General features: G+C 46.9%; 1 protein-coding gene across 1 annotated transcript in view; it reads left to right on the top strand.

Moving 5' to 3' along the window:
• The first annotated feature begins 701 nt into the window (after positions 1 to 701).
• Positions 702 to 14,968, top strand: part of NOS2 (nitric oxide synthase 2) — a 46,139-nt gene continuing 31,872 nt past the window's right edge. Inside the window, exons 1-8 of the mRNA XM_055001116.1 lie at positions 702 to 759; positions 1,417 to 1,542; positions 2,836 to 2,984; positions 8,933 to 9,095; positions 11,576 to 11,667; positions 11,755 to 11,896; positions 12,475 to 12,614; positions 14,160 to 14,334. Coding sequence (XP_054857091.1) covers positions 733 to 759; positions 1,417 to 1,542; positions 2,836 to 2,984; positions 8,933 to 9,095; positions 11,576 to 11,667; positions 11,755 to 11,896; positions 12,475 to 12,614; positions 14,160 to 14,334 — 1,014 coding nt within the window. The 5' untranslated portion in view covers positions 702 to 732. The remainder of the gene's footprint in view (positions 760 to 1,416; positions 1,543 to 2,835; positions 2,985 to 8,932; positions 9,096 to 11,575; positions 11,668 to 11,754; positions 11,897 to 12,474; positions 12,615 to 14,159; positions 14,335 to 14,968) is intronic.

Below are 14,968 nucleotides of genomic sequence, written 5' to 3'. Positions count from 1 at the left end.
GTACTGTTAGTGTGTCATGTTTAGAATTGTGTGTTTTTTCTTATGCTCTATGTTTATTGTTTATTATGTTATGGTGTATAGTTTATAGTTTAAATAAAGCAAATGTTTAAAGGCGAAAAGAAGTTCTTCCTAACGTTTAGCTGAAAGCTTTTGATTTAATTTCAACCCCTTGGTTGTGGTGCAGCCTTCTGGGGCAGAGGAAAACAACTCTGCGCCATCCTCTCTATGGCAGCCCTTCAAGTACTTGAAGATGGTTCTCAGGTCACCTCTCAGTCGTCTCCTCTCCCAGCAGGTAACAAGTTCTTCGTCTGCCAAGGCCAGAATGGTCCTCATAAGCCAGGATCTCTCATTTTTCCAGGAGCTGAATAACAAATGTATATTATCTGTTTAGGACATTTCTGCCCTGCATGTGGAATCAGTTGATTGCCCAGGAAACAATATTCCCCCAGGCAGTGCTAAACCCATGAATATGGTTTTTTTTAAAAACAGTGTTAAAAATGCCAATACTGCAGCAATTCATAAAAGACAAATTATCAACACAGCAGAGGGGAAAAATTCTTTACAACTTATCTGCAGTCTAAAACCAGCTAAGCTTGCTCAAATAAACAACATCAACGCTGTACAAAATAATTGTTTTTCCTTACTCTCTTAAACTCAAACTTTCCTTTTCCTTCTAGCCCAGTCAAGCAGGAAGGTGCTGTATTAAACACCCGTAGCAAGAGACAAGACGAGATGATGTTTGCTGCAACTTCAAAAGAAGTGAGTCTAGGTTTTGGAGCTTTTATTGCAAAGACCGTAAGAGTGCAATCCTAAACAGATATACCCTTCTAAGCCCATTGAAATCCATAGGCTCAGAAAGATCGAGCTCTTCTTAAGACTGAGTTGTAAGGGATGTTCAGGCTGCTCTGCACTCTTACTCGGGAGTAAGATCCAACCTTACTTTGAATACACATGCCTAAATGGAGTAGCTATTGACATATCTGTTTTCGTACTGATGCACCACTGGAACAGGAGAAGGAACTCTGGCGAATACCATTCTGTGAGGCATCTGAAAAAACAGGATATAAGAACATTCTTTTTCTCTTACACACCTACCCAAATCCAAGTTTCTCGATTTCTTTGAATATGGGGGAGGTATGGGGGAGGTATGGACTCATGATAAACTTGTTAAACCTAATTTAAAACTGGTCTCAAACTATAACTTGTTTGTGAAAGAGAGCCGTCACAGCAGGCTAAGATCCGTAGTGCTCTCTGGGAGGCCATAAGCAAATCACTTTTTGACCCAATCTAACGCAAAGGGTTGTTGTATAGATAAAATGAGAGAACCTCACCAAAGTCTTTAGTGGAAGGCCAAGAACTGGATGCCAGGTTGAGAAATGGTTTCCTAATGGGTATTTCTGTTTCCATTTGGCACAGAAACCGCCTCAAAATGGCACCATCAAGCCAGTGAATCAGATTTCTGGGAGTCCAAGATATTTAACCATTAAAAACTGGGAAAATGGAACAAGCCTTCAAGACACACTGCATCATCAGGCCAAAAAGGTAAGAGGGTTGTATGAATGATCCCTTTATTGAGGCTGCACTAGAGATGCTCCACATGGAGCATTGTGTGCACATGGAGCAGTAGAAACAAGGGAATCTCAACCCCCCCCCTCCTCCAGCACTATTTCAACATGGGAAAATGACTTGGAGAGGGAAAGTGGGAGCTCTTCCTCCCCCTGCGGTGGTGTTCTAATCCCAAACTGGCTCTCCTTTATTTTTTAAACAAGGAAACAGAGTTGGTTCCAGGGAACCCAGACCCACCTTTTTCTAAACCAGCCCATTTAGTTTGGCCCCAATGGTTAAGTGGTCAGTCTGCCAATCAGCACCCTGCTGGTTCGACTCCCACTCCTGCCATGAACTCTGCAGGTGGCCTTGGGCAAGCCCCTCCTCTCAGCCCCAGCTCCCCAGCTGGATTGTGGGGATAATAATAATGCTGACTAAATTCAGCACTCTGAGTGAGGCACGGATCGGTCTAGAAGACTGATATATAAGCACGATATTATTATTATTATTATTATTATTATTATTATTATTATTATTATTATTATTATTATTTCATGGCTTCTTTTAAGACTTCTTAGTGTGCCCAACTGATTTACATGTATAGATTTACACAGTGATGGGTGAAGGTCAGATAGTAGGTGATGGATAAGGTCTCACCCGAAACCCTGCAGAGGTGCTGTCAGTCAGAGTGGACAACACTGACCACGATAGATCTCCTGGCAGGCAGCTGCATCTCGTGCTGTGTGTGTCCAGGGCATCTTTTCAACCAGGCCCTCAGCCGCTACTTATGCGCTAATAGCATTCCCGAGGTCTGTAGTCTGGGTGGTAAATGCATTGGAACTCTACCGTTTTGCTCTAGGTAGCTCAGTTTAATATTTTTATTGCCTCTCTGCCTCAAACTTGAATATGGCCCTAGTAATGTCCCAGAGACAATGCCAATGAAGGGGAAAAGGGTAGCAGGACCGGGACCATTTCTGCTGACAGTTACTGTTGGTGGCCTGCTGGAGCTGGAGCAGCTTTGATTCTACAGAAAGGCTTTTTGGGCCAAGAAATGGCTCTCTGCGCCTATCGTTTATGAAATCTGCATCTGTAGATCTTGCTAAAAATTCTGTTGCTAGTATAGACAGGAAATCACAGCCTACACAGGTGTACTTTGTGGGAAGATGGCAGCCAAGATGGATAGAAGAATAGGCTTGGAGTGCTGGTCAAATCCAGACCCTGCCCCCTGCTGACACTAGCCATGGATTGGGGACCCTCATCCAGCTATCTCGTCCCCCCCCCCCCCCGCAGGTTCTTAACTGCAAGGCAAAAGTTTGCCAAGGATCTCTCATGAACCCCAAAGGTTTGGTCAGAGGCCCTCGTGATGGACCAACGCCCCCCGATGAACTGTTACCTCAAGCAATAGAATTCATCAATCAGTTCTACCATTCGTGTAAACCGTGAGTCATATTTATGCTTACTTCAAGCTTTGTAATCATATTGTTACTGCAAGTTCTAAACAAGAAACTATTTTTCAGGAGCATTTGAGAATTACCCCTGATGAAGCAGAGAAGCTGCAATAACCAGCCTTATTATTACCATGATCTGTGTGTGTGTTTGTGATTCTTGTTGCAATGAGTGGCCCGCGCAAAACATCAAACTTCCCCGTAGGTGGAGAACTCAGTTGCCAGGGAGAAGGCGTTGGGGGCGCAAGGCTCACACTATCCCTAGGTCAGTTCCCAGCGTCTCCAGTCTTAGGTAGCAAGGCTTATAAGGACCCTTCTCTGCCATTCTCTACCTCGAAGGGCCACTTGTAGGCAGGAAAGACAGTCTTCAGCTGGGATGGTGTTGCTCCATACGGCGTCTTCACAGGGTGGTGGTGGAGAGTGCCCCAAGCCCACTTGCAGAGCTCATAGCAGGAGTGGGAGTCGAACCAGTAGAGTGCTGATTCACAGCCCAACCACTTAACCACTATGTTACTCACCAGTTGTGTCAGAAGCATGTCATGCTGGAGCATCGCCTGACCTGCGATGTTAGCACTCGCTGGAACTCCACCCCTGCCATGCTTGAGTGTTTGGTGGAGCAGCAAGTTGCCTTCACAATGTGGCTCTCGGAGAGTGACGCTGGGAGGGCGGAGAGTCAGTTCAGCCAAGAACTGGAGGTCCTGAGGCCCTTGAAGGACTTCACCATCACAGTCCCGTCTGACACGGCCACCCTGGGTCTGGTCATTCCTTTGGTCCAAACACTTCAGAGGAAGATGGCCTCCTTTCTAGACCCAGGCACGGGACGTGCAGGCCTTGCTCCAGATGGCTGCAAGAGGGCATTGAATCCCGCCTGGAACCTCTCACCACCAACAACAAGTTGTACATGTTGGCTACCATGTGCGACCCATGTATCAAGGGCAGCATCACTGAGGGGGCTGGAAAGCTCCCAGCTTGAGAGATGATCTGTCTCAATGGGTGCATCATACACAGGCCAGGAGGGGGACCCTGCCTGCAGAGGGTGAGGAGGGGGAGATCAGCTCTGCTGCTCCCCACACCACCCCTTCTCTGCAGTTTCTGCCCATGGCCACTCTCAAGATGTCCCTGGAGATGGAGGCCATGGGAGAGGCACGCAGGGGCCCCTCTGGGAATGTGAGGCACTTGAGCCAGGATTTGGCAGAGGCAATCGTCATGGACTACCTTTCAGAGCCCTGAGTATTGCTTGTCACCTGTTCTCAGAGCGACTGGGGCAAGAAAAAGGCAACCTGTCCAGTCCTTCCTCTCGTGGTTCAGAGGCTCTTCATATGCCTTCTGATGAACGTGCAGAGGAAGCACGTCTTCTCCCACGCAGGCAACACCATCAGAGAGTTGAGCAGCTGGTCTTCCTGAAGGTCAACTTGCCACTGTTCAGTTTCTCAGCTTTGGACTTTCAGAGTGAGTGAACTGAGCGCATCCTCTGTCAGTCTGTGTTTGGGAAGTGGGATCAAGTTCTCTTCCCAAAGTTAAACCGGTAGAAAACCAGCAGGACGCTTTATTTAACTGACACACACACACACTAAAATGCACCCCGCCCCAGCTTGGAATTCTCTCCCACATACACCCCAAAAAGAAAAACACACCAGGCCACTCAGACCCCTCAGTGGACCTTGACTCAGTTCTGTACAGAGAAAAGCAACACCAAAAATGTCCTTCTCTTTCCACTGGAACAGGAAGAGAGATGCTAGGGAAAGCAGAGCATTGACACCACGTATGTGCCCATGTTAAATTAAAACAAGCAGAAGCAAAACCACCGAAGCACCAAAAATGAAGCTAGTGCAGCATGCTGCTGTGTTGCTGTTAACTAAACTTCCTTCTTGGCAGGGGTGAGAGGGCCAGTGCTGAAGGGCAGTTGCTGCAGCTTTGTCTCTTGGCTCCACTGAGCCAGTGAGTGACGGTGCAGGCTGCAGTCCGAAGAGAACTTGGGCTACCCGAAGTCACCCCCCTCCATCTCGCCTTCTGAGGCCTTCCTTGGGAGAGGGATCTTAACTTCCGTGTGCCATCACCAGCACTTGTGTTGGGCTGCTGATTCTGCTGGATGGTTGACGTTGGTAGTTGGTTTTGTTCTGTGGTGTTCCTGCAATGGTCCTGGGTTCTGCCTGGCCTCTGTGAATGATGCGGTTCTGTTGGGCTTGTAACAATTTCCCTTGCTTCCTTGTTCCTGCTTAGATTCTCTGAATTGACATTGCTTCTGCTGGAATTCTTTGGTTTGGCATTGATTCTGTTGGACTTTCTTGGTTCAGCTTGTAATGGGACTAGCTCAGATCGCCCCTCTGTGTTTGGTTAGTGGTTTTTTTGCCTGAAAAATAGCTTGGAATTTTCCTCCCGTAGGGAACAATGGAGAGTAGCCAGGAGGCTTGTTCAGGAGCCAGAGAACTGGACACCTGGGTCCAATCTTCTTGAACCTTGAGGGGGTTTGTAGCAGACAGGAAGGACTACAGTTTGGGTGGAGTTTGCCTGAACCCCTCGCAGCCTCTCAGATATTTCCCCTATAGGGAATAATGGAGCCAAAGGTGTTCAGATCCCCAAATAAAACCCAGGTCCGAATACTAAATCAGTATTTTTGGACCCAAATATCAGAAATACCAAATATATAGATCTGAATAATATAAAAATAATATGAATGATGTTTAAAAAATGGTGCACGTGCCCATTCCAGTCAGCCACAAAGCAGTTTCTTTAGAGCCAGGGAAAGAAGACGAAATCATTTTGGTGCTTCCCAAAGTGGCTTTCTAATGATCTCTTTGGTTCCTACGTAACACTGGGGCTTCTTTTCAAATATAAAATGCAACTTGTTTCACATTGCCCCTGATCCACCATTTAATTTTTCTGAAAGCAGTTCCTGATGTACAAATTGTTTGGCGGGCTGTTCTATTCCACTCATGCTCAGGAGGCAATTTTTAAATTAGAGCTAATAAGAGTTTACTTTCGTGGTGTCCTCATTATAATAAAAACGTAACTCTTTGCAAAGCATCAAAGAACTTCGTAGATGCCCCAAGTAATTTCCGGTCAGGGAGGCTGATGCCATTCTGATCAGGCAGGCAGGATTTATTTATTTATTTACAATATTGGTTCCGTGCCTTTCTGTCCCAGCATTATCATAAAGGTGACTAAAAGTTAAAACAAACATTATAAAACACATCAAAAAATTTAAAACCAAAACTAAAATGCCTATTTAAAAGCACAAACACTACTTTAAAATTAGAGAAGGAAGGAGAGATCATTGAAGGAATGTTAGACAAAACAAAAGATTTCCCCCGCTGGTAGAAGATGGTGACATAATGGGACAGATGAATATCCCTGTGAAGAGAAGTGCATGGAAGATCCCTCTGACATTACACCTTAATCCTGAAAGCTGCTCATCCTTTTTCTCCTCTCAACAACCCTGTGAGGTAGGACGGTCTGTGACTGGCCCAGTGAGCTAGAATAACCAGTATGTGAAGGGGAAGGACAGGCAAGGGTGTTTATGGACTAAAGGGCTTCTTAGAGGTGCTTTACAGAAAGGAGAGAGGGGAATATTGGCTGGGATTCCAGCTGTGCACAATTCAGCATCACTTTTGTGCACGTGGGCCTGATCCGCATACCTTATAGACACATTGTTGTTATAATGATATTCAGATGCCTTTTAGTAAAACAACTCCCATCCCCAGGGCAGGAGGAAATAGCTGCCATGTGAATGCTACTGGGAAGACCCAAATGACCTGCCCACACAGCAGCTACCCAGGCTTTGCTGCCGTCTTTCCCAGAGCAGGTTTGGGAATGATCAGAGAACAGCTGGAGAAAACCCAGGCAGTGTATGAATGCACCATGGTGTTGAGGGGGTGGGAGGGAAACCCAGCTTCCCAACTGCATCAAACTCTAGGTATGTAACCCATGTGAAAAAAACCAAAAGCTCTTGTTGGAGTAAAGTCTGGCTGCAGGGAGTGTTCCGAGAGACTGGCTGTCTTGGCCTTAATCTCCCTCGGCTGTGCAGGCTCCTTCTTTGACCTCCAAACATTCAGACTCTTTCAGGCTCATTCTAATCTAACCAGCTGAAATCAAAACAACATATGTTATCTCTGCCACAAGAACGGTGTCTTGATATTTCGTCTTCTGCAGTGTCTAGTCAAGGTACTCAGGCGTTTTCCAGGCCTTCTGTTTTGAGCAGCAATGCATTCCTACCAAGGTTTAGGGTGCTTCCACGTGACCGTGACTCTCTGTTGTATATTAATTGCCTCTGCAAATGCAGCTGCAAGGGAGGGGGCAGCCACACCGGACTTTCCAACACACTTTCCTCCTCGTCCCCTCACAGTTGCCCTTCCCACCTATGCCAGCAGAGGGATTTTGCTAGTTGTTAAAAAAAAAAAGTAGTTGCTATAGTAAAAGGTAAAGGTAGGTAAAGGTAGTCCCCTGTGCAAGCACCGAGTCATTACCGACCCATGGGGGGACGTCACATCACAACGTTTTCTTGGCAGACTTTTTGTTACAGGGTAGTTTGCCATTGCCTTCCCCAGTCATCTACACTATAGTTGCTATAGTGCTATAACATTATAGAAGCTACCAGGGTTAAAAAAAAAAACTTGCAAAAGACCTCCAATAATATGGGATGGAGGGAGGACGGTATGGCAGCCACAAAGGGTTAATGGCTTTAAAACGTTGCCAGTATTGGCAGCAGGTGAGAAAATCTGTACCTGAACACCCACAGAGCATGAGCTCCACTTTGACTGTGGTCTTTCCAGAAATATCATAACAAAGCCGTTTTTAAAGAAGGAAACAAAGTAGGGGAGAATTCGGAAGCGGGGTGATATCATGTGAATCCTCTGAAAAAGACAGGTTCAATGTGGAGCCAAAAGTGGAGCAAAACATCCGCAGGGAAGCAACCTTGTGCCAGTCTACACCAGTTGGCTTCCCTGGGTTTAGACTGGAGTAACTCTGCATAGGATTGTATGGCAAATGGCCCAGATGCCCAACTTTTGCTGTATACATGGCTTGGAATCTACGCCTTTGGAGGAACGCTTGTTTTCTTAAGAAGAGAAGGTGATTGAATCATTGTGGACAATAATGCTGCCCCTGAAGGATTGCTTTGGACTTTCTAATCTTGCCTTTGCTTTTGTGATTCAGAACTCACGTCAGTAGATGCACTGGAGATTATATCCATTAGGCTGGAGCTTTTATATTCACAATCACAACAGAAAGGTGTGAGGGCAGGGAGAGAGTTCAGGAGAGGTTGGGTTAAAGCAAGATCAAATAAAAAGACTGATCAGCTCAGAATTGGTGAGGACCAGAACTAACATTGCAATCCTAAGAAGAGTAAGCCCATTGAAATCAATCGACTTAGGCTGGAGTACCCCTTCTTAGGATTGCACTGCAAGTGTTGTTTGGCAAAGTAGGATGGACAGAAAGTCTAATGCAAGATAAGCAGATGCAAGAGGAAGTTACATTCGCCTCCAAATGAATGAGAAATGCCTGGTCTCTGTTAAGACCCGTGTGGAGGGGTAAATAGACCAACTTGTGAATGAATCCTAATGCAACAATTTCACATTGGATTCTCCCTTTTGAAGTACTGTTAATACTGGTCCAAATGGAGCATAGATTTAATGCATAATATGGCTTCTAATTATTGTGGTTCTACTGGAAATGTTCCATCCTTTCCATGTCAAGAGCAGTCAACGGGGACGTTCTCCTGCACACATCCCATAGAACTGACCACCCTGCCTCATTCATTTTACTAGGGCTTGTGCAAGAGATCTTCCTAATGGATTGTGCTCCAGGCCCCTTTGGCATGGCATCCGCTGTCACATCTGTGCACCTTTTTGCTTCTGAAAGAGAAATGTTTTTTGTAATTGCCTGGGAATGCCATTCGCCTGGCTTGGCAGACACTCTTTATTAGCGTCTGTTTCCTTTGTCCACAGGCCCAAAATAAAGGCGCACCTGGCACGCCTGGAAGCCGTAGCCAAGGAGATTGAAACCACAGGAACCTACCAGCTGACTGTAGAGGAGCTTGGCTTTGCAACCAGGCAGGCCTGGAGAAATGCCCCAAGATGCATTGGGAGAATCCAGTGGTCCAATTTACAGGTGACTGACTGTTGAAACAACTGGTCACTATGGCACTCCAGTGAGCCATTCACTTCCTCACCGGGACAAAGACGTCGGTCCCAGTGGCACGAGCATGCAATGGCTCCGTGCGAGAGAAATGCCCAGCAGCCAGCAATGAAGGAGGAAGCATGAGAGAGGCCTATACAGTGACGGGTCTGATCCAGCAGGGCTGTTCTCATGTTAACAACAAGGTCAGAACCTCTCTGCTGGACCAGAGCAAGATTCCTCCTGGTCTTAAAGCTTGTTTCCTGCAGCAGCCAGCCAGATGCTCCACAAGATCTACAAAGATGGAACAAAAGCAAAAGACTTGCTCATTGTTACCTCCCCATGGCAATTGGTATTCAGGGATACACTGCCTCTGGACATGGAGGCTCCATCTTGAACACACATGAAGCTGCCTTATAGTGAGTCAGACCATTGATTTCTCAAGGTCAGTATTGTCTACTCTGACTGGCAGCGGCTTTCTGGGGTCTCAGGTGGAGGTCTTTCATATCAACTCCAACCTGATCCTTTTAACAGGAGGTACTCGCTGCAGGGATTGACCCAGGGACTCGCTGCATACAGAGCAGATAATCTGTCATTGAGCCTCGGCCTCTCCCTGATAGCCATTGATGGACCTGTCTGCCATGAAACTGGCATTTAAACTAGGGACTAATTCCTTTGGCACTGAGTTAATTATGCCTTGTGTGAAGAAGGCCTCTCTCTTTTTTTGTCTCTCTGGCATCTTCCATCAACTTTCTTAGATGCAACAGCAATACGAACTAAAAAAACCCACAAACAGCCCAATCTGTTGTTCACGAACAAGCTATTCGCGAGGCCCCATTCTAAACAAACAGGTGCTGTTTGTTGCTGTTCGTCAAGCCAGACAGTCTGGCACCAGCAATCAATTCCCATGGCAACTCAGGCAGGGGTTGTTTGAACAGCTGTTGCCCTGGAAACCCCAGTCTAAGCCCAATTTAGCTTGGTAGGCAGGTCTTCCTTCCAAGTGTGGACTGGAGCTCCAAATTTGTTACAAGAGGAAAAGACCAGGGGGGAGGGGGGCTCCCAGCTCTGGCTTTCAGGGAGAGACAGCTGCTGTTAGAGAGACAGGGTGAGTGCACTGGAGCTTGAATTTTCTTTGTGTGTGGTGGGATAGGGATCTACCCCTTCAGGTTCCAGGGCTGCTGCCAGGCTCTGGGGCCAAGCTATTATTTATTATTGGTCTGCCTGCTCAGGTAGGGTTTCTGGGAGTGGTGCAGTAGAGATCTTGATGGCTGGAGGAGAGCCTGCTGGCCCCCATGAACAACGAACATGTTCGTGATCGTGAACAGGGTCATGTTCATCAATGTTCGTTGTTTGTTGTTCATGGATGGCAACGAACAACAAACACCATGGCCGATTCCACACGGCTTACCTGAAGCCGGGACGTTGCGCTACGTTGCAGATCATGCCGGGAAAACCGCGAAATATCGTGTTTTCTCGCGCGAGTTTTGCGCGACGTCGCATGTTTGGGGTTTTTTTCTGTTTGTGTCCATGTCTCCTCCTGAGTCCCAATATTTTGGGGACTGGGGAAAATTTCCACTTACTCCGCACCACACACAATTTTACAAACTTCTGTCACATCACCAGGTTATGGAACTGCTGAGCGAGTGGGCGACCTGAATCATCCTCATCTAACAAAACAAGCGCTGCCTATGAACGTTCATATCACAATAAGTTACAATGACATCCTAAGCAGAGTTGCTTTCTTCTAAGCACCCTCCAGTGGACTTAGATGTATGTAACTCTACTTATGATTGGATTGTTTGCACCTTAGAGTCTCTCTACACGAGACATCTGACACGGGAAGAACACGTGTCAGGAGATGCAATGTTAGCCAGGAAAGGTAGTTTATAAAGATAAAGCCAGCAGCAGGGCAAAGGCTTTTTATTAACTGGAGCTGTGTGAAGGGGCTGTGAAATGCCAGAAGGGAAACTGCAGCCCATTAGAACCTCTCCAGGTCCAAGCCCAGCTCTGGAAGGCAGCTCCAGCCCATTTCCATTCCTTGCTGCCCTCTGGTTGCCATCTCACACAGTTTTAGACTGGAGAGGTGAAACTGACAGATCCTTTGGGGAGGCAAAGATTAAATTAACAAACCCTCTCTCCACCGGCTCTCTTTTTAAAACTATACTTCCCAGCTAAGATTGCATCTCCCTACACTTGACGAACACGCACCAAGGCGTCTCGTGTAGCGATACTCTTCGGGTCAGCTAAGAGTTGGCATGTGCTGGATCCACATGTGCCTGGGTGCTTTATAGCAATAATGGCTGACTGGATTGTCTTGTCCACACAAGAAAATCCAGATGATTGTTAGAGCATAACAGTAGTGAAATGGAAGCAGCGATGCTTTCCTTTCTGTTGAAGGACAGTCTAATCATTGCTCTTCTTGACGCTGACTTCAATCTGAACTAATGTTTTGACCCCCAATGGGGCTGTCTTAGGTGTTTGATGCCCGTAGCTGTACCACTGCCAAGGAAATGTTTGAGCACCTCTGTCAACATCTGCAGTATTCTACCAATGGCGGGAATATACGGTATATGAGCTCTTTTTCTTTAATCCCACATGGATCCCTAGGATCACAGTATGGACTGGCATTCATGCTTTCTTGTTCTCAAAACAGGTCTGCCATCACCATCTTTCCCCAGAGAACTGATGGGAAACATGACTTCCGTATATGGAACATCCAGCTCATTCGATATGCTGGCTACCAAATGATGGATGGGTCCATTGTGGGAGATCCAGCCAATGTGGAGTTTACAGAAGTGAGCATTAAAGCAAAGGGTAGCAGCAACAAAACCTATGAAAAAAACCTGGCTGTATCTCTGGAGGACAGCTTGCAATAGCCAGCCAGTTCCTACATTTTAAGATCCTAAAATCCCCGGGGAATTGCAAAAGGTTGGAGGGGGTGGGGTGATAATGGGTGGCACCTGCTCCTTGGCTCTCCCCAGCTCCTTGTGAGACATCCAGTTCTTCTGAGGCTGGAAAATCTCTTCCTGTTCCTACAGCAACTGGACCAGGGCTTGCAGTCTAGTGATGATGTGAGCATGCATCCTTGTTACCAAGTAAACCAGCTCTCTTCCAGCCACTGGGGCAGCTCCCTGGTTCTTCCCCACCTAGATGAGTTGTACCATCCCATGATGGCTCCTCCCATCTAGGAGTGGCCTTTAGACAAGAGGATAACACAGGCTGACTGTGAATGTTGGAGCTAGAGGCAGGCATCAATCCCGTCTCCAAAGCAAGCCTCTGAATAAACATCCCTATTGTGAGTGCCCAAGGAGTTAAGATTTGGATGCCTGGAGACAGAGGGAAATATCGCCTCATTTCTTTTCCCTGCTCTCAGTTATGCGTCCAGCTTGGTTGGAAGCCCAAATATGGCCGCTTTGATGTACTTCCATTGATTCTGCAAGCCAATGGCCAAGACCCAGAGTTATTTGAACTGCCGCCAGAGCTTGTCCTTGAAGTGTCGATGGAACATCCCACGTAAGTGCCTTGGCTTCAAATGACAGCGTGTTCCCCGTCCCCCTCTCCAAGTGGCTGGCTGGTCAGGCCGAGATGATTAGGCTGGCTTTCATGAAGGGTTCAGTTTGTTGCCTTTCACAGGGGCCAAATTAGGTCAAATGAGTCTTGGAGATGACACCAGCCGCAGCAGAGAGATTAAACTGAAATGAGCAAAAGGGCAGGAATGTTTGGGCCAAGCTAGAAGTGACGAATTACACTTGAATGGCAAGTGAACAGACGCATGGGTATTCCTCCCTGTTCACTTGCGCTCCACTTGCACTCCACTCGATCACTCGCCATTCACGTGTAATCCGTCACTTTTAGCTTGGCCCTTAGAGTGTGAAACATGGACACAACCTATTCAACAGAACAGCTGTTTTCTTACTTCATTCTTAAGATGCTGTTCTTCTCTGCTTGCTTTTGGGGGATGTCCTGTCTTGCTCTCTTGCCTCCGGGTTCTTGTATTGGAGAGATCAGGACATCTTCATCCTTCTCCCTTCTTTGAGAAATTTCCACTGCTGTTACTGAAGCTACGGAAGAGGCATGCAACTTTTCAGTTAAAATTTTAGAAACTACCTGCCTCATTGGCATGTGGGAAAACTGTATTCTTGGTAGATTGATGTGGCGTCTGGCTTGTGCCGGACTGACAAGGTATTATTGAAGTGGTTGATCTTTATTGAATATGGGTTTTTACCAAGTTGACAGTATATATTTGACAACAGTTGCAGATGCCGTTCCTCTTAATCTGCTCCTAAATTTAGTTTTATTTTATTATTTTTATATCACATGTTTATGTTTATACCACATCTTTGCTTGGTAGCTCACAAATCAGAATTAAAAATCAAGTACAGTACCCTCCCCCACAAAGCCCAAAGCCTACACCCCATTAAAACCCTGACAAATAAAATAACCTTCCCTTCTCGACATTTCTAGTTATGGTGTCCCAATCTCCTCTTCAAGGAACCTGTTCCGCACAGGGGGAGCTGCAATGGAAAAGGCACACGTTGGAGTCAATTGCAAGTGGGCTACCTTAAGGGGGGGCAACCAGTAGGTGGCAACCTGAGGACTGTCATCAGGGGCATACGGAAAGATGGAGTCCTTTAGATAAGATTGAAGGGCTTGCAAGTTCATAACCAGCATCTTGACTTGGATTCAGAAAAAAACTGGTAGCCTGTGCAGCAGTTTGAAGACAGACAAAATACGTTCACATCAGCTACCCCTTCACGCTAACCAGACTGCTGCCTTCTGGACCGGTTTGGGTTTTCTTCAAGGGCAGCCCTACGTAGGACACAGTATGGCAATCCAGTTCAGCTCATTCTGGCACTGCTTGTGCCCCCAAACATCCCCCTCCCAGTTCAGCTTCATTTTTCTGCAACAAGGGATTGTGGAAAAGTTACATCAGAGCTGACTGTTGAACCTGCCTGGCCCAGTCCCTGTCTGTCGTGTTCCTCAGGAAAGCTTAACCAGGAGGGGAAGCCCCCGAGGATGCTCCGGTGCTGACGCAACTCTGTATGGTTCTTTTGTCAGGCACGAGTGGTTTAAAGAGCTGGGCCTGAAGTGGTATGCGGTCCCCGCAGTGTCAAACATGCTGCTTGAGGTCGGAGGCTTGGAGTTTACGGCTTGCCCTTTCAATGGCTGGTACTTGGGGACGGAAATTGGGGTACGAGATTTCTGTGATGCTCAGCGCTACAACATACTCCAGGTAACTTTTCTTAAAGACACAAGAGGACGCAAGAGGTGCCCCGCTGGATCGGAACTGCGGTGCATCTAGTGCAGTGTTCTGTTTCACCCCGTGGCCAACCAGGCCTTGGAGGGCCAACCCACAGGGCATGGAGAGGCCAAGGCCTTCCCCTGGTGTCGCCCCCTGGTGCCGGGATTCAGAGTTTTAGTGCTACTACTGGGAGTGAAGGTTCCCTTCAGTCTCTCCGGCTATGGGCCATGGGTGGGCCTTTCCTCCAGGGATCTGTCTAACCTCCTTTTAAAGCCGTCTGTGCTGGTGGCTGTGATTCCCACAATTACATTACGTGTGGAGTAAAGAAGTGTTTAACTTCGTCTGTCCTGAATCCACGGCCTATCACCTTGTCTGGGAGCTCTCAAATGATGCTATTATGGGAAAGAAGAAATGCTTGTGATGACCTGGTTGTATCCCTAACCAGGTCATCAACGAAGTCCCCTGGGAAAAAAAGAAGAAACAGTAAAAGTATTGATACTTCAGGTCTGATTAAATGATTCATTATACACAAGTTGGCATGGAGAAAACCCGCCCCAGCACGTGTTTAATGGGTGACTCGGGACTCACCTTAAAAATATTGCACGTGGGCAAACATCTTCCAAGA

This window comes from Eublepharis macularius, chromosome 17, assembly GCF_028583425.1.
Source record: "Eublepharis macularius isolate TG4126 chromosome 17, MPM_Emac_v1.0, whole genome shotgun sequence".
NCBI classification, from domain to species: Eukaryota; Metazoa; Chordata; class Lepidosauria; order Squamata; family Eublepharidae; genus Eublepharis; species Eublepharis macularius.
This window is presented reverse-complemented; position numbering and strand designations above follow the sequence as displayed.